The sequence below is a fragment of the Musa acuminata genome, chromosome BXJ1-8 (assembly GCF_036884655.1).
Source record: "Musa acuminata AAA Group cultivar baxijiao chromosome BXJ1-8, Cavendish_Baxijiao_AAA, whole genome shotgun sequence".
Taxonomy (NCBI): Eukaryota; Viridiplantae; Streptophyta; class Magnoliopsida; order Zingiberales; family Musaceae; genus Musa; species Musa acuminata.
The window spans coordinates 50,928,098-50,951,950 of NC_088334.1; the positions used below are offsets into that span (position 1 = coordinate 50,928,098).

The 23,853-nt window shown below is 34.4% G+C and overlaps 1 protein-coding gene across 4 annotated transcripts; it reads left to right on the forward strand.

Annotated features, from left to right (window-relative positions):
- Nucleotides 1-93: 93 nt before the first annotated feature.
- On the forward strand, nucleotides 94-23,846 carry LOC103995742 (phospholipid-transporting ATPase 3-like). Of its 4 annotated transcripts, none has more exons than XM_009416422.3 (27): nucleotides 94-684; nucleotides 1,996-2,061; nucleotides 2,176-2,237; nucleotides 2,425-2,506; nucleotides 2,615-2,725; nucleotides 5,126-5,203; nucleotides 5,347-5,443; nucleotides 7,203-7,309; nucleotides 10,508-10,573; nucleotides 10,698-10,819; nucleotides 12,174-12,258; nucleotides 12,338-12,415; nucleotides 12,509-12,625; nucleotides 14,758-14,907; nucleotides 15,002-15,106; nucleotides 16,394-16,536; nucleotides 16,809-16,910; nucleotides 16,985-17,048; nucleotides 17,120-17,332; nucleotides 20,440-20,605; nucleotides 20,746-20,825; nucleotides 21,081-21,317; nucleotides 22,014-22,235; nucleotides 22,321-22,488; nucleotides 22,618-22,980; nucleotides 23,055-23,161; nucleotides 23,392-23,846. In XM_009416422.3, exons 1-27 carry the CDS (start codon nucleotides 481-483, stop codon nucleotides 23,690-23,692), a joined length of 3,696 nt encoding a protein of 1,231 aa, XP_009414697.2. In that variant the 5' UTR covers nucleotides 94-480; the 3' UTR covers nucleotides 23,693-23,846. The 4 variants fall into 4 exon arrangements, with proteins under 4 accessions (XP_009414697.2, XP_064936978.1, XP_064936979.1 ...); XM_065080908.1 differs by having other exon boundaries at nucleotides 611-684; nucleotides 2,181-2,237; XM_065080906.1 differs by lacking the exon at nucleotides 10,508-10,573 and having other exon boundaries at nucleotides 341-684.
- Nucleotides 23,847-23,853: the final 7 nt, after the last annotated feature.

Here is a 23,853-nt window from a genome sequence, read left to right on the forward strand (position 1 = left end):
GATGTGGCACGATACATCGGAACGGGCCCCACGCCACCACCACCATCCCCACTTTGTTCGGTCACCCTTTCTTTACCGTTTCCTGGGATAGAATTGCCGCGAGGCGACCGTTCCATCCCTCGCAACGATCGATCGTTATTCTACAGCCCTGCGAGATATCGCCATGGCGTTGGAGATCGAATTCCCCCTATCTCTGTTTCCCACAGCAACGGAGGAGGAGATGATGGGATGAAATCCTAGGCAGTTTCGAGGAAATCTTCTACTTGAATTCAAGAGGAGGAGGAGGAGGAGGAGCGAGGAATTTGGAAGAAAAAAGGGGTGGCAAACGAGTAGGGTTGGGATTCATGGAGGGGGGAGGAGGATAGGATGAGACGAGAGGCAGGGAATGGATAGAGGGTGCGAACAATGCGGCTAGGATGATATCCTAGACAGTTTCGAGGTAACATTGTTCTTCATTCTGGGAAAAGGGAGGAGGAGAGGATGAACGGCAGGGGGTGGGAGAGGGTGCGGATGGCGCGGTTGGGCGGGGAGGCCGCGGTGGTGGGGACGAGGAGGAGAGAGGTAGCGGACTTCCGGCAGGTGTCGTCGCAGACCGTGCGGCTCGGTCGTGTCCAGCCCCAGCATCCCAGCCACCGCACCATATACTGCAACGACTCCGACGCTAACTCCATTGCCAGATTTAAGGTTGGAGGACCCTTCCCTGGCTCTAGTTCATCTTTTTTGCCTTTATCATTCTCATGTATAATCGCTTTGCTTGGACTTTTGCTGAATGGGCAATTTAGATATCTTGTGATCATTTCGTGGTACAAAAAGCTTAGGTTTAGACGTTGAAATGAAATGCAGTTACTATATCTTAGTATTTGAATGACTGCAGAGACTCGAATGATGTTCTATGTAGTGTGCAGTAATGGAATTTTACCTTTCCTGTCATGGACAGAAATCAAAGATTCTTGAGTTAATCGATAAGCAATAGATCTATTAATGAATTCCCATTTAATTGGACATTAGAGCATGGCTCAGACTCCATTAGAGACTCTGCCTTAATTTCAAGCAGGTAAACATAGCTATTCATCCTTATAAACATTCTATATTTTGGCCAGCCTTCCTATTTAATAACCCAAAAAGCTAGTCAAGCTAATAGAAATAAAGGACAATGGTGCTGTAGGCAGGATTCTTACAAGAGTATTGCAGTGGCTTTTTAACCTTACCAATTCCACTTGGAAGCCAACTTTCCTAGATAAAAGAGCATTATTAGGGCTTAGCGTCTATGTGAAAAAATGGTTTGGCTGAGACAATACTAGGGGAATGCCATAGTGATGTATTTCTTTTCTAGCCCTCCTAGGGTCTCAACTTCTTCATTTAAAGGTGATTTGAATAGCCCTCCTAGCTTAATTTCTCTATAATTAAAGCAACTTTGAATATCTCTCTTATTCTTAATATTTGTGAAATTTTTTTTTCCTTGCTTATCAGTTCTTTGAATTCTCAAAATCTTGTGAAATAAATTAGTTGACCTTGCCTCTATATCTTCTAAAATTTCCAACCTTAATGCCTATACTATCAGTTACTACACATAAGTATTTTGACCCTTTTCGAAGCTTCTTTCATTTACCAATCTACAGTATTGGGCTGACCCTAAAATTGAAAACAATAATATTGATTTGGTGAATAAGCAACAGAATTAATAGATCAACTTTGTGAAAATATTTGAAGCACCAATTGAATTGTTTGCTTTATTGAGGTGTTTAGAGTTCCTTTGCAATGTCCTTTTATATTAATCACAAATTCAAAATAATGCGACCACCTTCACTCTGTGTTGTTTCTTTCTAGCTCAGCTGTAGTTCCACTTGTTTCTATTGCATTATTATGGAAATTCTGTTGTGAGCAAAACATTTCTTGGCTTAACAAGGTTTAAATACACTGTGCTAGTTGATGATCTTTCCTTTCTTATAATGTCTATAGTATGATAAGAAGCTTGATACTGTTTTTATTTTTCAGAGCAATTCCATATCGACGACAAAGTACAGTGTCTTGACCTTTCTACCCAAGGGTTTATTTGAGCAGGTATTTCAGTCATCAGTCTTTTGAAAAAAAAAATTGTTGTTTCTTGTTTCATTTTACTTATTTTATCAATTGTTTTTGTTTTATCCTGTAACAAATATATCATAAATCTGACAGTTCAGGCGAGTTGCTAATTTGTACTTTCTCATGATCTCAATCTTATCCACTACACCAATCAGGTAATGTTTCTTTTGATGACATTTTGTGTTTCACATTGGGTTTTGAATGTACTATCACCAACTTATCATCTAATTTGTTCTTGAAATTCTGGATGATAAAAGTTTGGCGAAATTTATACATCAGGTGATATTTACACTCTGATCATAGATATTATCTACTCTACTGAGTTGCTAATCATCCTTGCAGTCCAGTGTCACCTGTAACGAATGTTGTTCCTCTCAGTTTAGTTCTTTTGGTATCTCTTATCAAGGAGGCATTTGAAGATTGGGTTAGCAAAACATATAGCCCCCTCATTTTTGCTTTTTTGGTCCTTGCATCAAGTTGATTTTGATGTTTCATTTCATTCATTCGTGTAATTTCCTTTTTCTTCATGCAGAAGCGTCTTCAAAATGACAACTCAATCAATAATACTGCTGTTGATGTGTTGCAAGGTCAAAATTGGGAAAGTGTGCCTTGGAGAAAGCTGCAAGTTGGAGACATTGTGAGGGTAGGATTCAGAGTCCTACTTGTTAAATGGATAATTATTTAATTGCTGATGTCTAATCGTTTTTCTTCTGCTGGAGAACATAGTTGCCAAAGTGATAGTTCAACTGTTCTTTTTATTTAATGAGGATGGTATGTGTGACTGTGTCCATATGCAAGATTCTCTTGCAACACCATTAAGACCTTGCCATGGAAACCTCTTGTTTTGTTTACTGCTCAATTTTGAGTCTGGTTTAAAGGAAGTGCAATTAGTAGCTGAAGTTAAGTTTCTTTGGAGTCAGGCTTGAACTCTCTGCATCTGTTCACTTTGATAAAATTCTCCTCCACTGAAAAGTTATGTTATTTTATAGTTGTTGCTGCTTATGCATGATTTTTACATTCTTTTAGTGGACTTCCCTACAAATCTAATGATTGTTTCACTCACAGTTGGTGGATCTTGATGTTGCAACTGGAATTAATTGGTGCCACCAATGTCTAGCATATTATAACAACTTTGCTGTATTAAATAAGAACATGGCATGTATTAAATTTTTTGCTTATAATCCTAGTCACTGATTGGATTACATAGTCAGTGGATCTGTAACCTATACAATGTTGTTAATGAGGTTTTCTGGTTGTATTATATGTCATATGTCCATGACCAAGTTGTTCTTGCATATATTTTATAAGTGTTTTGGTTTTAATGATAAATTTTCCATTTAATTTATCTTTTTCGTAATATTTTTTATTTTATTTTATTTATTTATTTTAATAGTATAACCTAATTTAGTGAATGCTTTCAAAATATTTAGCCAGTTTTTAGTTACTGCTTTTAATTTTAACAGTTAGCTGATGTTTATTCATTTTTTTTGTCTTGTAATGATTATTTTTGATATTTGACCATTTTATGTGATTTTGTATTGATTTTATATTCTGAAATTTGATATTTTATTTTTATTAATTTAATATTTTAAATTCTCTAATATTTCTGTAATTAATGTTAAAATGTGTTACACGTAATATGATATGGATAACAGATAATGATGGATATTGAATAAAGCATAGAAAAATATCACATGGTATTGGAATTTTTATCTATTAATTTCCAAGTGAGAGGTGATAAAATGAATAATTGAGTCCTTTAAGCATGTTGCAATATTTATTATGGTCCCTTTTTTTATGGTCATTTCTGGGCAGTTGGCCAAGTGAATGAAGCAACTTTCTCGAAAATTTTCATTCTAGGTATATAAATGATTGAAGTGGCCCACTTTTACCATTAACAGGCTTTGACTTGTCACTTCTTTCCAACCAAATAGCCCTTATCTGTGCAAAGATTTAATAGAATGGTTATTGCTCTTTGGGCAGTTGGCCACATGTATGAACTATGAAGTCACTTTCTCTAAAATTTTTCACTTCAGAAGTGGCCCATCTCCACCATTAGTGTGCAAAGATTTAATAGGTTGGTATTTGCCTGTTGAGTTTAGAATGGGAAGTTTCTTTTCTTTTGCTGGTTATGCAAACAATTCTGAAGCAAAAGAATTATAGCATATGTCAAAGTCACAATAGTTTTTAACCTTAATTGTACTTACACTCCTCAGATATCAAGATTTAAAATATATGATTAGGTTTGGGATCAGATCATATCAGATCAACTGGATTAGATGATCTGGATCAGAAAGCTGGCATGTAATATATCAAGAATAAAAAATCAAAAATAAAAATAATTGTATACATAAGAAAATAATAATAAAATAAAAATTAAACAAAAATATTAAACATATGAACGACAAAAATTAGACTACTGATACATAAAAATAATAAAACATGCAAAGGGAAAAAATTATATAATGACATGAAATTAAGGATTGAGTACCATTGTTAGTCAAGGCATATTTTTTTCTAAACTTATATAATGTAACTAAAATTGTTAAGAGTAATTCATATAAGACTTTATGAGAAGTCTGTTACTTGAATTTTGAGGACCCCCCGTGGAGTCACTTCAGCATTCAAGCACCCTTTCACTGCATCAAGTGAAAAACCTGCAGATATCATCAATCTGCTATATCTCTGTTGAAGCCATTTATCAATGAATTGAAAAGACCTTTTCCCATCTTCCCACTCTTTATTTTATTCTTTTCATTTCTTTTTGTCAGGATTGGTCAAGATTGTCCAAGGCCAATTTTCTTGACTGGTTCTGGGTTCCGATCCCAATTTGGATCGGGCAGTTAGGATAAGTCTTTTTTTTAAAAAAACCAAGCATGAGATATCAGTGTGAGAATGCACCGTATAAACGCTACTATTTGATTTTGATATTCTTAAGTCTTAACCACAGTCATAAATTCGATATTGCTAAGATATTCTTTATAAAGTTTATAATTATGGGCTATGATAATGAGCTTATAATTGGTGTATTCATTTGGACCAGGTCAAGCAAGATGGCTTTTTTCCGGCTGATTTGGTCTTCCTTGCTAGTACAAATCCTGATGGAGTCTGCTACATTGAGGTTTCCTTTTAGCTTTAGGAACTTGAATCCATGAATATTGTTGTGGAGCTGGAAGATTGGTTTATTATCTTAATTCTTAAATATATGAAATTATGATGCATGATTTCGTCTAGTAGTTTACTGTTTTCTATTTATGAATTCAGACTGCAAATCTAGATGGAGAAACCAATTTGAAGATTAGAAAAGCATTAGAGAAGACATGGGATTACTTGGCTCCTGAGATAGCTGATAAATTTAAAGGTTTGATTGTTCTTTGATGATTAATTGAAAATGTCAGTTTTTTATCTGAACTATTTAGTTCTTGAGTCAGAGGAAATGTCACTCATGGCTTATCCCTAATAATTGAGATGCAAAACTGAAATAAATGTATAATTGACCCAGTAGTTTCATTTGTATCTTCTGCTGGTAAGCATATATATAATTATTTGATTAGTAGATACATTCTTCCATAAGTTAGTGTGTTGAGCATCATTTAGTATATGCATATTGAAAGGTAATACCAGTTAGTAGATAAGGAAGCAACTTAGAAATTGCATAAGACATGTTGCTTGATGTTTCAGAATTTCGCCTTTTAGTACCTATCAAGCTCGTAAAACTTTAATTGAAATTACAAGATCAATCATCTCTTTCCCTAAAGTAGTGACTTTGCATTTTGCTCTATAGGCTTGATGAAGCAAGTCCCTCATAATTTTAGTTTCTTATGCTTCTCTGACTTGAAATTTCTTTGAGCTTATGAAATATCATAATTGTTCCTTAAATGGAAAATTCTGGTAACTTATAAGATATGTTCAACATTCAAAGATTTTAGTTACCAGATTGAATTTTGTGATCTTGATATCCACTTCTATAAATAATCTTTTGGTTAGTTGCTCTCTGTATACTATTTTCTGATACCCATTTACAATTTAAAGTTTATCAAGGTTTGATATTGGTTCACTGACACTTAACAAGGACAACAAGAGCTCATAGTTGGCATCCTTCTGGTAGTCAACTTTCTGCATCCTTTTTGCCATTGAGCTATCTTGAGAATCACATTACTAGTCAAACAAAACACCTTCAATTTAAATCAGTCTTTCAAACAGTGTTTTAGGTCTTTCTCTTCCTAATATTCCTCATTTAAACAATGCATTTAGAGACCTTCCTTGTCTTGTTAAAGAATGCAAGCATTTATTTATTATTTATTAAAAATGCACATCCATCTTAACATTTCATCTAAAGTCTAAATGATTGATTTCTTGAGTGCATCTTTTTCTAACTTCTGGACATTCTAACCGATAAACATATACATGCTACTTCACTTATTTGCCTTCTCTACTCACCAAAGTTCATTGGGTTTGTTTATCCCAATTTGATCACTGATCAGAATTGTCCATTCCCCATTCAACGTTGGCCAACTTTGTCCCTACTTCACTATGGTTCTATTGGTAATCTTGTCATCTTTTAGCATTCTGATTTCTGAGTATCTATGGATACAGAAGAAGCATGACAAGAACAGACAACAACTGAACTAATTCACCAAAGTTTGTCATGGAAGATTGAGGGTTATTAATAGCTTGGTCCAAGCAAGTAAGTTCAATACAGGATAACTATGTGGCCTTAAATCCTGTATTACATTCTTCGTTATGCAATTGCAGGTGCTTGAAGTCTCTGCATCATTATTTTTGTATCATGTATCTTTATTCCATAGATTGCCTAAGTAATCAGAAACTCATCATGTGATATTAGGTGAGCTTTTTCAGACCATTCTTTTTCAGTCTCTGCACCATTGGTGCCTATGTAATTATATCTCAATTCTTTTTCAGACCATTTTTTTGTAACAACGAACAAGATTATTTTTGTCAGATTTCAACTTTTAGCATTTTATTCTTTCAGACAGGATATTGTCATATGATGTCACTGTAGAAAAAAATTAATGTATTTGTTAAATTGCATCTAATATGTTACATTTAAAGTTTTTGTCGTCTTCACCTAATACGCAACATTGTTAATATGTGTGCAGGGGAAATACAGTGTGAACAGCCAAACAATTCACTTTATACTTTTACTGGAAATCTTATCATTGAAAGTCAAACCTTGCCTCTTTCTCCAAATCAAATTCTACTTAGAGTGAGCCTCAACTTCGCATTTCCATGATGCTTTCCAAAATTCTTTATAACATAGTTCCTCTAAAAATCATTCATGCTTCTAGTATTTTTTAAAAGTCATCTTCACTTTTATTTTGGTATTTTGTTGCCTTTTTATTCACTTGATATTGCAAGGGACTTGTTTACTTCATTATGAAAGTCTCTGATTGAACAATTCTAAAAGATGTCTAATTCCAAAATGTTCGAGGCGCTCGTTGCTTGTCCAAACGAAGGAAGATGCTTGCCAATATAACAATTATAAAATAAAATTAAAAAGAAATTTCAATCATTAAAATAAAAAAGTAGACAATACATGAGTTCCATATCATTTTGTTTAAATATGACCACCAAAACATCGAATTATGTTAACTTGACCAATTATACAGAATCAAAGTACTAAATTGTCCAAATCTAACAACAAAAATTTCAAGGCAAAATATTAACATCAAAAATAACAAAATTCAAAATGATAGCTTTGACAGATTCATTAATTGACACAATCATAAACTATTATAAACAAGAATTAATAACAATAATTGATTATTATTATTATTATTATTATTAATGAGAATTAACACAATTTTGCAGGGGAGGGGTCTGCTGAGAGTAGGGGAAGGTTGGGATGGGGTCTCAGAGCAGGGGAAACATGGGGGTTGACAAGAGCAGGGGGTGGGGGCTAACAGTGACAGGGCCGGAGGAGGAGGGAGAGGGCCTGGTGGGAGAAAGAGAGAGGTAGAGAAGGGGGAAGGAAGGGTTGCATAGAGGCAGAGACTAGCACTTGGCAAGCTAACCATTATCGACTTTGAGCCCTATAATCTCTACTAAACCTTGCTTTCCTCATTAATGAATCCAAATATATGTTTTATATTTATTGCAAATCATATGTCAATAACACATACATTAAAAAACTTCAAATGTTGCATGAAGGTGGCATATAATAGATGATATATCCATAAATCACAATTATATATTAAAAACTTGAAAATATATGAATTTAAGAATTGTATAAGCCATACCTTATTAGTGAGTGAGCACTACCACAAAAGAGAATGTTGTGTTGAATGAAGAGGTAAGTCTACTTTATTGGTATTTGATACTGATATATCTTCTATCTAGATCGTCCACCGGTTTCCTTTGTTGCAACCTTCAGAGTTTTTGAATATCTAATTTTCAATGAAAATCCATTTTATTTATTGAAGGACATTTGAGTATTGTGCAATCTTAAGAGGTGCATTGTCTAAATTTTGCTTTATCCTCATTACTTCACCACAACCATCATAGTTGTAGTGGACACATTTTCAATGATGATGGTGCTCTAATTGATAGGCATACCACTTTAGTGAAAAGGACCATGTTTATACAGTTGTAACCCAGATTTGACTAGATTTGTGAATGGCTAGTCTAGATCCATGCAGATTTCGGTTAAATTTATGTAGATGTAGTCTAAATTTAGGATCTTGGTTGGACCAATGTGAATCAAACCAAGATTTATGCAAATCCAACCATAATTAATTTCTTTATACTAAATTTAAGCATTTTTTCATTAGCAAAAACCATAAGAAAACACAAAAATAATACTTTAATCAAAGCATTAAAAAATCTAAGAAAAAATTCAGCTTAGCTTGAGATTTACCTTTTGTTCGATAAATAACCTAGATTTCTTGAGATCGAAATTTGCTTTGCTTGAAATTTAAGATTTACTTGAGCAAAAAAGAAGATTCATGTGAGATTGTGTGTGAGAGAGAGAGAGAGTTTAGAGCAAAGGGCATGGTGATAAATTTAAACAAGATGGATATAGGGTTTTGATTTGAGTACTAATGGTATGCCTACCCTTGGTATACGTAGGTATATAGGTCTAAAATTGAGCAGTATGCTGTGCCCCATACAGCATGGAATAACTTGACAATGCTAAGCCTGTGACAAGTTGGTACAGATTTTGGGCTACAAACAGATATAGGAATTACCGATTGGATAAAAAAAAAAAGAAAGGATTTATTCATAGTTGAGGACTGTATGGATGGATTGCTGCTTATTGTTTACCTAAAATGATGGTGTAAGCATGCCTAGGCTTAGCTGGATCATATCAGTGGTCCATATATCAAGAAAAGATATGGCATGCTTTAATAATATAGCTTAGACATTGGGGTTTTTGGATGAGCCAATTTTAAAAGTAGTTTGTTAAAGGTATTGATATATATTTGATCACAAGAGCAGTAGTGTACTTGAAAAATAGAAGGTGGTTTCTAGGTATTTTAGAAGTTATAGGGCTTGTTGACCCTTGTATTTAAATCAGGGTTTGTTAGTCAGGGTCACAATAGGGGCGGGTGCCATAATTTTGGATCTGGATTTCGTCTTGCCAATATGGTTGGATAACTTGGATCAAATATTTGGTTGGATCTTTTCAAAATCAACCAGAGTAACTGGAGCTGGCTTGATGGGGCCAATGATTAAGTGAAAATTAGCAGAAAGTCAGTAAAAAAATAATTATTGGCTGAGAATAGGTTTGCAACTGGTCAGATTTCTTACAAGGCATTAAAATTAGCAGTAGTAAACTCTGAATAACACACTTGATTCAGTTAAGTCCAGCTAAACTTGCAATTTTCTAGAAGGTTTTGGTATCATCAAGGGATGATATAAAATGGGATTGATGAACCCCACGGGCCTACACACTGTGACTTGTTTGGGTCACTGTTGACAGCAGTATGAAGTATGAACCATTAATTTTTTTGGGAAACAGTTCGATATTCATGTTCTGTATTGTGTTAATATTGTTGATATTCACGTGAATCTTCTCTGATGGGTGTTTCGTACTAATATAGTAATATGTATGTTTTTGAAGTATTTCTAAGTTATGCTTGAAAATTTGGGTGTCAGTATGAATTCACTTGTATGCATGTTCATGTGTGTATGTTGTTTTCTTTTATACCATGTAGGTATATATTGGTATATTTATATATGAGTCTTTTACACTTTGTATTAGAAGCTTTTCTTTCATGTTTGTTTTTCTTTTTTTTTCTTCTTCTGGATATGAACACAGAGAGTATGTTGTTCATGATAAGCATATGAGTTGGACCTTTCATGTAAATATATACAGGAAATTTCTATATATCTGTTTTAGAATCTCACTTTTAGAAACTGTATCTTTTATTATATAACATATAGCATTAAGAAAATGATACAGGGTTGCAGCCTTCGGAACACGGAATACATTGTTGGGGCTGTTATTTTTACTGGTCATGAAACAAAAGTTCGTGTTCTAAACTCCCAAGTCTAAACAAGCCATTTATTTATTTTTTGAGTTACCTTGTTCCCTAGATGGTTAAGTTTCTCTATTCTACACTTCAATGTGGTTTCTACTAATCATATGACAGGTTATGATGAATTCTATGAGTGTTCCTTCTAAAAGAAGTACGTTGGAAAGGAAACTGGATAAACTTATACTTACTCTTTTTGGTGGTTTATTCATGATGTGTCTGATTGGAGCCATTGGAAGGTAAAGTTGAAGGTTTATATAAGCTGATATACTGCTCTGCTTTGTTGTAAAATATTTCAAGTGTAGGTTTTTAATCAATAGAATGAGAATCACTCTTTGATTAAATGGTCTTGTTATAATACAAGCTGAGGCTGAAAACATTCAACATAATTTAACTAATCATTGGACTTGCCTGTTATGGTCATCCAGCCATGTCAGTAACAGTAGGTGGGATTAAGAAATTTAGAAAAAAATAGAATAGGATTTGTTAAATTTCACATATTCAGATTAGCTACAAATTCTATGACTCTATTAGCAACATATGATGAGGCAAGGTTAACGGAGGAAAGGATTGTGACTTACTCTAACAGCCTCTAGGAACTAGGTGAAGTTGACCTTGCCTCAGCCTGGTCTGGTCACCTCAATTTGCCTAGTGATATCAGCTCAATCTACTATGTTAATGACTGTCGAGGACATTTTATACTATTGAAATACATATACTATTGAAATAGAATTAAAATGCACATCAAGGACAAACATTTGCAATTACAAAACTTTATATCCTTTGATATTTCTTTATATTGAACCTATAATAAATGTTTTAGCTGGAATATTGAGAGTTTGAGACAGTCTACAAGTATACCATTTAGTAGTCTATATAATATAACAGTCATGGTTGTCAGCAATGTACTGACATGACACATGCCATTGGGCACAGAACAGGGTCTGTTTCAGATGCCATTAACTTGATGCCAGGATATATCAAGGTGTTTTACACAATACAAGAACTCCATGCCAGTGTTGCACTAGTGGGACACAAGGTGGCTCGCTTTTTGTCTTCTGATCAATTTTGATCATTTAAAAGTTACAAGAGAAAAGTTTGATACTGCAGTCCAAATCTATAAGACTCCTAGAACAGAAAATTAATAGCATTTCATGCAATTTTTAATTAAACATTTGTAGTTATCTACACTCTACTATAACTTTTATTCACTAATGATCTTATCAAAAGAAGAAAAAACATATGTGGCAATACATATTTATATACTCAGAATGTCCTTCACCATATATCAAGAATGAACTTTGCTAATGTAGTATTGTCAAGACCTTGCTAAAGTAACCCTTTATATTTTCGATAACAATTACTGAAAATTTGTCTATGCTACTGAACAAAAATGTATTTCTTTTAATCAATTTTTCACATTTAATTTACAAGAGAACAAGAATAAAAAACTGTAGTTTGATGAACTGTTGCTTTTGTTCATCCACATGTTGTTTATCTTGAAATTGATATGCTTTAAATTGTATAATATTATAGACATCTGGTTGTTTTTGATTGTTGACACTCATTTTAATTTTTTTTGATATCTTTCAGTGGAGTTTTTATCAACCGCAAATACTACTTCCTAGGACTTTTTGATGATGTGGAGGGTCAATTTAATCCTAACAATAGATTTGTGGTAACAGTCTGGAAGAATTTAAATCGTGAAAATTTTATCTGTCATGAATTTTTGCGAGGCATTCTTTATCCTTTTGCAGGTTACTATTCTGACAATGTTTACATTGATAACATTGTACTCAACTATCATCCCTATTTCTCTCTATGTCTCAATTGAGGTGGGACCTGAATTCCTTAGTGTGGTCTGCAATTGAGCATATTGGCGGTGACCAATATAACTAGGATCTTCATTGTACTTTTTCCATTTGCAGATGATCAAGTTCATTCAGTGTGCTCAGTTTATCGACAAAGATTTGCACATGTATCATGCTGAAAGCAACACCCCTGCATTAGCACGGACATCCAATCTGAATGAGGAACTTGGGCAGGTACCTTTGCATTGTTTTGAGCTTAGCATAATGTTTTCCAATTTCTAGATATCATGTTCTGAGATGAAATGAGATATTGGGATATTAAAAAAGAGTGCATCATCATAGTTACAAAATAATTAAATAATGCATCATCATTATTACAAGGAAGGTTCATGTTCATCAATGTTCGACCTGCATTACCTTTTCAACAGTGACTTCTGCATATGTACATTTGTGCTTTGGGTGCTCTACTTTGTTTCCAGGTGCGTATGTTTTAGCATATCTACTTATGTGCAGTAGTTGGTGACGAAGTTGGGCATGCAATGGCTGGCATTATATTTGATAGGACTTCTGTTATGTCGTTGTCTAGGGTCTTCATCCTTGAGATGTATTATAGGCCTATATTATTTCATATTAAAAATTCAACCTACTGTAAAATATTATAAACATGGTTTGCAATCTTGTACCAACCATACTTACCACGAACCGATACATACCTGTTGGTTTTGGTACAACACAATACAACACACAAGACATTGGTATGTACAAGAATTTTAAAATTTTGATTAAAAAATAGCTAAAAATAAAAACCCTATTTCAGGTTCAGGTTTTTTTCCTATTTTATTGATATATAAATTCAAATTAAATAAGAGAATCAATAGAAGTTTTATGTTATAAGCATTGAATATAGAAATTGTTGGGTAGGGAGGGGCTTATATAACCTCTATAATGCTCCCAGTGGTCAATTTGACTAATAGGGGTTGGTATGGACCATTTGGGGATACGGGTCGAAGTTTAATGGTTACTGACTTGTATTAGTTAGTAATGGTCGAATTTTGATCGTATTGGCTAGAACGAAGGGTGTATCGCTCGCCCGGTATATGTGTTTTGAGTATCGATGGATACGTACTACCAATTTTGTATCATGCCATCTGGCATAAACATGATGGTATCTATAAAAAAGGGATATAATGTTAAAAATATATAAATACTTTATATATTTTAAAGATTAAATATTGAATTGTAATTAGAAAATATGATATATTAAAATGTTTTAGATGTAGATTTGGTTTATTAAGGCATTGATCAAAATTTAAAAATGCAGAAGTTATCAGCAATAAATAAAATACCCACTGCCAGAACTGCTGAAACCGATGTTTTCTTGAATGACAAAACCAATATCAAATCTGATATTTAAACCATTATTGTTTTGCTTCTGCAACCCATTGATGTTAGGTCCTACTCTAGTTTTTTATGCTTCCATGCTTAAACCTTGGTCACTTTATACCTTCTGGGTTTCACAATCACTTTAGTGTCAGCCGTTTACTCTTCATAAATAACAATAAAGATTCCATAGCACTTTGTTGACATAAGAGAGAATCAGCTGAAATTTAAACTGATAACAGAAGGCATTAGAGCGAAAAGGGTGGGAAAGTAATTGGCAGTCACACTGAACCTTTAGCTTTCCACATATAATAATCTTACCAAGGTATTAACTACTTGTCTTATACTGATTCCAGAACCACATTAGATTTGTACGTACCTGTTGGTTCACTTCAAAAAGAAAGAAAAATAAGATGTCTAAGTATTTGGCTGGTATGTGATGGCACTGGCATAATGGTTACTGGTCACGGTTGATGTGCGATGAAATTTCAAACCAAGACCCTACATTCCATTTTTTGGTGAATGAAGTTTTGAATTAAATGGTAATATGCGGCTCCTGTTATTCCTCAATATGACTTTCTGTCACTTCCAATTTCAATCTTTCTTAAAATTATTCAATACCTTGCCTTGATCTTTTACCGTTGGTTTCAGAAGTTGCTAATAAAGACTTTATGAATAACATCGAGGATTAAGAAAAATGAAAAAAAGCTGATTGGTGAATTTGTCATTCTCCAGAATCATGATGAAGTCCTCCATGGATAGTTGGTACAAGGCATGTACAATGGAAAATTAGGATGTACTCAATAAGCATAGTTGAAACTTTTGAGCTCAAACAATGATAAAATATTTAAATTGAACTGTGGGATAAGTAACAGAAACCAAATTCAAGAGAGGAACAAATGCAATATCGACAAATTCTCCTCTTTCCTATTTATTAGTTTTTTTGTTGTTGTTCATGCTACTAATTTCAAAAGCTTTTGTTGTAGGTGGAGTATATATTTTCTGACAAAACAGGAACCTTAACTAGAAACCTGATGGAGTTCTTCAAGTGTTCAATTGGTGGGGAGGCATATGGAACTGGAATTACCGAGATTGAAAAAGGACAAGCACAACGAAGTGGGAAAAAATTAAGTGAGGTATGTGTATGTCAATTTAGAGATTACCCTTACTAGTATGGGACCCTCTATAGTTCAAATCACTGATGTGTATGCTCTTCATAATTGCTTATAGGATGCAAAGTCAGATACAGCAGTTCGTGAAAAAGGCTTCAACTTTGATGACGCTAGGATTATGCATGGTGCTTGGAGAAATGAGCATGATCCTGAGATCTGCAAGGTAGATTCAAGGATCTTCACTTATATCTTCGAACATTTTGTTAAATAGAGCCCTTCAACTACTTATATTTGTCACAGAGAGCCCATTAAATAATTTATTTATACCAAGCTCTGTATATGTGAATGAGTTGCAAATGTCATTATGTAAAATTAGCCCTGCCCCTTTACCGTGTAGGAGTAGCTATACCATGTAGTTTACTGTTTTGATTTGACATTAGATTGTTTTTTTCAAGGTTCCAGAAACTGTATTGTACCGGTGTACCGATCAGCTATTGGTACGGTATGTACCAAGCAGTACCGAACATACCGACACATGGTACACTAAGGTGTACCGATGTATCATCCAAACCGATCCTCTATCATATCGATATGTACCACCCGTATCGAGCGGTATGGTACGATATTGCATCGTACTTTTTTTTATACCAGTCAATCAACCTTAAACTTTTCATATTTGATTAGCTTATTCAAGGAAAATTTATTATAACAGTTTATACATCAATGCTTTTAGTAAAACACACATCAAGACTACTACTTAATGTTAAAAAAATCAATTGTGTTTTGTAAATGTATGATTGTTTCTAAATTGTCTTTTCTTAAATGTATGGTTGTTCCATTTGGATGTTTTTTAAGAGTGCTTGTTTGGTTTGATGTATTTGCAAAGTGTTATTAGGCTGATAATTTTATTTAGAACTGATAAGGAACGACGAGGATAGGAATTGTAGGATCCATTTTGAATATCATACAGGCAATATTGTTATGTACAGGGGATAATTTCATACAGACAATGCAAGATTAGAAATTCCAATTGATGGATGGTAACAATTGAATTATTTATGTACAGGGGATAATTTCATACAGGCAATATTGTTATGGCTCGAACAAATAAATCAATTTTTTTTTTGTACCAGCCAACATGGATTGTTATTACTTGTCCAGGGATCAGTATTGGACCATATAGGTTGGTACTGGTTGACTGGTTGGTGTTTATTTTTTCTATTATTTTGTGGTGGTACTAAATAGTATGGATTAGTATAGCATGCCGAACAAATCGAACTGGCTACTGAAACTAGTATTGGGCTGAAATTTAAGTCCTTTGAGCATCGGGCTGAAATTTAAAAATCTACAGAAGATTTGTGTCATTGTCATGTGGAACAAGGGCAAGAGGGTGAGAATTTGGATAGGAGAGAGAACTTTTGTTTTCTTTTCTTGGGATAACTAAGAGCTAGAAGCTCAATTACAAGGATTTTAACACACTATTATGAATTTAATTCTATTTCACTTGTAGGAGTTTTTCAGATGTCTTGCATTATGCCATACTGTTCTTCCAGAAGGTGATGAGTCCCCAGAGAAGATTACTTATCAAGCTGCATCACCTGATGAGGCTGCCCTTGTAACTGCTGCGAAGAACTTTGGTTTCTTCTTTTATAGGTAACACCACAATGGTTGTTTTGTATGTTGATCCTAGATGTTAAAAGTTTACCAATTCCTTTCATCCCTAAACAAATCTAGATTTTAAATATTGATATTGGTATCCATATCAGAATATTTTCTGACATGTTATACCTATGGATGTACTACAGTAACTCTCAATAGCCGATAGACTCAATACAACGATAAACAATGCGAAAATTTCATTGCACTATTGAATTGCAAATCATACTTGAAAGTTAAAACTACCATGTTTTGTGTTTTTTCCATAGGCGCACACCAACCACAGTCATGGTACGTGAATCACATGTTGAAACGATGGGTATCAAACAAGATGTGTCATATGAGATCCTAAATGTTTTAGAATTTAACAGGTTAGTACACATTTAAATTTTGAATCTGTGTACTTCAAGGCATTTGCTATTTATGTATGCTTGCTTTTTAATAGTACAAGGAAGCGCCAGTCTATTGTGTGTCGCTATCCGAATGGAAGGCTTGTCCTCTATTGTAAGGTAAAATCTTGGATCTTGATGCAGTAAGTTCTAGTTGGTTCATCCTAAATTGAGTTGAAAATAAATCACAGGGTGCGGATACTGTCATATATGAAAGATTGTCTGATGCAAGTAATGACATTAGAAAAGTCACTAGGGAGCACTTGGAACAGTTTGGTTCGGCGGGTCTACGTACACTTTGCCTTGCCTATCGGGAATTAACAAATGATTTATATGAAAAATGGAATGAGAAATTTATTCAAGCCAAATCATCTTTAAGAGACCGGGATAAAAAACTTGATGAGGTATGCAGGGAGTGGGCCTATTTGATATCTTATTATAGTTTTGCTTTTGTCAGAACCTTTTCATGCTCTTGTATTTAGTTGTTATGATTGTTCACATTTTTTCTACTAAATAAATGTCAAAAGCTTCACTTCTTAAGTTTTGCTTTTATAATGGTTGGCATGTAGATATTTAAGTTATTTGATTTTCTTATGGAAGGGCTTGACAGTAAACATATAAACTTTGTAGAGATTGCCCTTGTGTTGTATCTTCTTAGCCTGCCATTGAGTTTTCCTTTTAGTTAGAGAAACCCCCTTGGCCCTTGTGATCCTCCAGTGTTTGAAATTTGAAATGGAGATTTCTGACTTCGAAAACTTTTGCCTGTTTCTATCTCTATCCAGCATGCCTATGATGCACAGATATTATTTTTCTTACTGATTCTGGTAAATAGACATAAAACAATGGACTAAATCTTTTCTTATCTCATTATGTTGCAGTCAGGGTTCTGATAGGGTCTGATTTGAGCCTAATTAGAATCCAAAGTTACAGTCTAATATTTTTGTTTTATCAAGAAACTAGTTCCAGAAAGTTTGATTAGATATATATTGTCAATAAGAATATAATATTACGTGTGATTTTTATTTACAGTGGTTATTAATGCTGTTTTGGCATATATTTGGAGAAAGGTGCATGCAACTAGAGCCAAGGACCATCTAGGGAGTCATATCAGGAGTTTACAATGTCGGAGTCAACACTTACCATGATATATCCGTGAAATAACTGGTAGAGATATATTGACTACAGCACAGTTTTTATCCAAGAATGTCATAACTGGTACATATTGGATCTAAAAAAATAGCTGAATAATTGCTTCAGAAAGAGTTAAAATGAAGGTGGAAGTGAGACTAATGCTTGGGTTGAGAACCTAATCTTTACTATCATATGGTGATCTTTCCTGCTCCAGATGTAGTTCTGAAGAATCCTTTGGACTTTATTTTATCTATTTCTTTCCAAGATCAAAGAATCAGTGATATAAATTCTCCAAAATATTTATTGTAATTTTGAAGAAAATTGAGCAAATCTTTTGAACACTACATCAATCTTAAGATTCACGGTGGCATAATACTTTTTTGGAGAAAAATCTTGTGAACATGACAAGGTGTATTTAATTTTATTCTTATTGAAGTGAGAATGGAAGTATGCCTAACGGTAAGCCCTCTGCCTGTGGAAGAGAATCCCAGAATGATTCTGAATTGTAGGGCAAAATTGAAGTGCTAGATCCTTGTAACAGCCTGGGGCAGTTCTATGTTCAGATTTAAATCAGTCAGCCTCTCTGATTGCCCCATGTGAGGGGTAAGGGGAAGAGTGGAATGAGCATAGTTCAAGTTTTCACAATGTTCCGACCACATGGACCGTTCAATTTCAATTCTAATGCCACTTTGGTATGTTGTAAGGTCTGTCATACCGAAGCGTACCGCCCAGTACCGTTACAGTACTACAGTGCTATACTGTAGCATGCTACAGTATGAAAAGTATAAAATTATTTGGTACACCTTGATGTACTGCCTGGTACATTGGTACTGTACCATACCGAGCCCGGGTCAAAACGCTGGTACGGTACGGTACGACGAACCTTGGTATGCTGAATAAATGCTAACACTGCACAAGTTCCATTATATTTTAGAGGGGCCGCACAAATCGATATGCATCTGTTAGGTTCTGGTGTTGGTAGTCGACCGATATATTAAATATCAAAAAAACAGACAGAAAAGGAGCTAAAAATAAGTAAAACAACGCAATATAATGAAATTAGATTATATATATGGGGAATATTGGGAAATGAGTCATAATTCAAGCAGATACATATATGATGGCTGACTAATTGTTTGACCCTCTTTGCCTCAGAAAGTTTGTCATAATAAAAGGTTTGACAGAACACTTCACCTCTAGGTTCGTAATTCTATGTATTGGTACTATACCAATCAGGCTCTGGCTGATATGGTACTGATCCATACTGATGTACCAAATATCAGTACGCTGGAATATACAGAGTTTGAAGAAAAACCTAAAAAAGTAGAAAATAAATAGAAAGAATAAAAACTGCTTGGTACAGAACCTCTGTCACATTGTACCGAACGGTATAAGCCCTGTACTGCTTGGTTTACACCGGCCCGTGTACCGGTAACTGGTAGATACCACCACTACCGAACCATACCAGGTGTTATTGCAAGCCTTGCTTTGCCTAGTCCTTCAAATCCATTTTCATTGGGCAAGAAATTTAGTTTATGGCATGAACTGATCAACCATGGTCATGAGCCTACAGCACAAAAGAACAGAGGACAACATAGAAAACATAAAAATAACACACTATCCGTAATTGTGCTGCTTTGCTTTTTCTCTGGCATCATCTTTTGATCTTTGGCGTTTGCTTTTCTTCTTCGATTAGCCACGAAGCTAGGTGATCTCCTGTGGCATCATAACCATTAGGGGCACAAACATAATCTAAACTAGGGAAGGATAGAACACTATGACTTAGACATTTGAAACATAGCTTTGATTGGCATGGTTCAATTCAATGTTAAATAGCTCACTCGGTCAGTTTTATTAGGCAACACAAAACAGTAGCAAGAGCTGCCTTCTCAAGGTTCTGGTACTATTTCAGCACTTAATTTTTCAGTTGATGCTGACAAAATATTGTGACACTTTAATCCAAGCAGTCAGGTTGATTGGGTCGATCTGAATTGGGTTTAGCATACGCATGTGAAAAATGGTCTTTGGAAAATTGTGGTCACATCCTATTAAAATCATTAATATTGGATTCAGGGGTGATTCTAAATTATTGACATTTTGATGGATTATGTTTTGTTGTTCATTATTTTTAACATTTTGTAACTTTTTAGATACATTATATGGATACCCATGGTAAATAATTTGCCTTTCGAGCTTGCCTGCATATTTATTTAATTATCGCTTTAATTTAAATTTAATATATATTGTTTCTTGATACTTTTTTGGCATTTGATATAATTCTCCTAAGTGATGCCTGCAACTGTTTCTTCATTTAACAGGGCTTACAGTGGTTAGATGGTTTCTGCAGTAAATGATTAACTTCAAAATCTCTTTGCTGTAGGTGGCAGAGATTATTGAAAAGGATCTTATACTAATAGGATGCACTGCTATTGAAGATAAGCTTCAAGATGGAGTTCCAGCTTGCATAGAAACTTTGGCTAGAGCTGGTATAAAAATCTGGGTGTTGACAGGGGATAAAATGGAGACTGCAATAAATATTGCATATGGTATGACAAACATTAGATGTTATAGGTCTGCTGGAGCTCTCGTCAAAAAATATAACATGACGACTGAAATTTGCATGTTAATAAATTCATGTTTCTCTTTTAAAATTAAAAGCTTGAGTGATTCCTTTGCTTGCTTGCAGCATGCAACTTGATCAATAATGACATGAAGCAATTCATCATCAGTTCAGAAACTGATGCAATCCAAGAGGCCGAGGAAAAGGTAAATAAACTTGAATTACATGCCACGAAAGCATATTATTAGAGATACAATACATAGTTCTCATAGTCCATGCCTTCTGTTTAATTTATAACTTTTGTTTCTCCTCTAGTTTCCTCAATTTTCTTTATGACATCCAGGCATCCTTTTTCTGTTTTGCTATGGACCACATTAACTGTTCTATTTCTTTGTGTTTTATCCAAGGAAACTTGTTTTAATGTCAAATATTAATTTAATGTATGTATTATCTACTGCCAGGGTGACCCTGTGGAGATTGCACGTGTCATAAAAGACACAGTAAAAAATCATCTGAAACAATGCCATGAGGAGGCCCATCGATACGTTCATGTGTCGGGGCAAAAGTTGGCTCTTGTAATTGATGGCAAATGTTTAATGCATGCACTGGACCCAAATTTACGTGTGAATCTGCTCAACTTAAGCTTGAATTGTAGTTCAGTAATTTGTTGTCGTGTTTCTCCACTTCAAAAGGCACAGGTAAAATTTATATTAGTTTTGCTCTCCATTTGTTTTCTCATCTGACTTCTGTCATTCGCAATAACAAGTGTTGTGCTAATAAATCAGGTTAGTTATGCTACATATAAATATTCATGATATGCACTGATAAATCAGGTTATTTCTCAAACATTAAATGAGAGTACATTTGTAATTTGAGATGATCACTATCTTTTAGTTGAGTAGTATGTTAGTTGTAGTTTGCATCATAAAGTAGCAAAAAAAGTATTTCATCTGCTAAAGGTCATCACTTGCTAGGTCTTAAAGTTTTTAAGTGTCTTTTCAATAAGAACCATCACTCGTTAAACTGAGGGTTGCCACTCATTGTTATTTTGTTTTTCAGGACCCTTTTGTGGTAGGTTGAGCAATACTGGTTTGATTTCCTTTGCCTTACGCCCCACATTGTTCGGTTGATGCAATGCATTTTTTTTCCTCAATATTGACCTTGTATTGCTTAGGTTTTCAGTATTTTTTGCATCACTAGGGCTTAGGATGAGTTGTTTACTTTGGACTATTTTGTTGGTTTGATTTTGTTATTCCTTTTCTTAGTCTTTTTTTAATGAATTATTTAATTGAATCATTTTTTTATCTCTTTTGCCTTCTTATTTGTTGAGTTGACTTAGGATTTACATATGTTTTATTTATTATAAAATTACTTGCTTATGTTTGTCTTGGCAGGTTACAAGCCTAGTCAAGAAAGGTGCTCACAGGATCACCCTTAGTATAGGGGATGGTGCAAATGATGTAAGTATGATCCAGGCTGCTCATGTTGGCGTTGGCATAAGTGGTCTGGAAGGGATGCAAGCTGTAATGGCTAGTGATTTTGCCATTGCTCAGTTTCGCTTCCTTACAGATCTGCTTCTTGTACATGGAAGATGGTCATATATCAGGTTATGTAAGGTACACTTTGTTTCATTGGTTCTACTTGACTATTTAAGTTCATTATAATCACCAACAGAAGCACCTTACTCGGTTCAAATTGCAGGTGATCACTTACTTCTTCTACAAGAATCTTACATTTACATTGACTCAGTTTTGGTTCACCTTTCAAACTGGCTTCTCTGGTCAGAGATTTTATGATGACTGGTTCCAATCTTTGTACAATGTCATTTTTACAGCTCTTCCTGTGATCATTGTTGGACTTTTTGACAAGGTACTTATTACATGCCATATGTTCTTAATCATGTTTAGTCATTCTGGACACTATCACACCCATTGCACCTTGAGTGCCCTTGCAGTTAGTGTTATGCAGTCTATTTAAACTAGGATTGCTGCTGTCTAGGATGTAAGTGCTTCTTTGTCAAAGAAGTATCCAGAGCTCTACAGGGAAGGAATCAGAAATATGTTTTTCAAATGGAGAGTTGTGGCAGTATGGGCTTTCTTTGCTGTATACCAGTCTTTGATCTTCTATTATTTCACAACTACTGCAAGTCAGAATGGTCATAATTCATCAGGAATGATATTTGGTCTTTGGGATGTTAGTACAATGGCCTTTACTTGTGCTGTTGTAACTGTCAACTTGCGCCTTCTTATGGTATGTAATTCACTTACGAGGTGGCACCTTCTGAGTGTTTCAGGGAGCATTTTAGCATGGTTTATTTTTATCTTCATATATTCTGGAATAATGACCCCAAATGATAGACAGGTAAGTTCCTCGGGTATCTTTTTAGTTTGGATCGTTCTTATCCATTTTCACTCATTAACTTGTTCTTGTTGCAGGAAAATGTATACTTTACCATATACGTGCTTTTGAGCACATTCTATTTCTACCTGACACTGCTTCTCATCCCTGTTGTTGCCCTTCTCAGTGACTTCTTTTACCTTGGGTAAGACATTTGATAAATCTCTATATCATGATATCATTTCTAGAATATAACAGTTTATCTCTCTAGAAAAAAAATCCATATTGTTTTGATCTATAATTTGACTGAAATCTTCCAGGCTATGAATTACATACTCAAAACTTCATCACAGATACCTGAATGATTTCTCAAAGCTTCTGGCTTTTGTGTTTATTATATTTATTTTTACTAATTTGTAATGTGTTGTCTTTTAGGATCCAAAGATGGTTTTTCCCCTACAACTATCAAATTGTTCAAGAGATTCACAGAGGCGAGTATGAAGGTATCGGCAGCAGAGAGTTTCTAGAAATCGGTAATAATCTAACACCAGATGAAGCTAGGAGTTATGCTATATTACAGCTTCCAAGAGAAAAGTCGAGGCACACCGGTTTCGCTTTTGATTCGCCTGGTTACGAATCATTTTTTGCATCACAACAAGGTGTTTTTGCACCAATAATGGCATGGGATGTAGCCCGTCGAGCAAGTGTGAGGTCAAAAAGAACATCTCAAAGATAACTGTTTATCAATGTACATTTCTTCATCATTATTTCACACTAGTTAAGAATGTAAGTAGCTGTATATTGTATAGCTTTCATATCTGGTATCACAAATGTTTTCACTATATTTTCTCTTATTGCATAAGCTGGAAAAATAAAAACATTTTTTTTTATATCAAA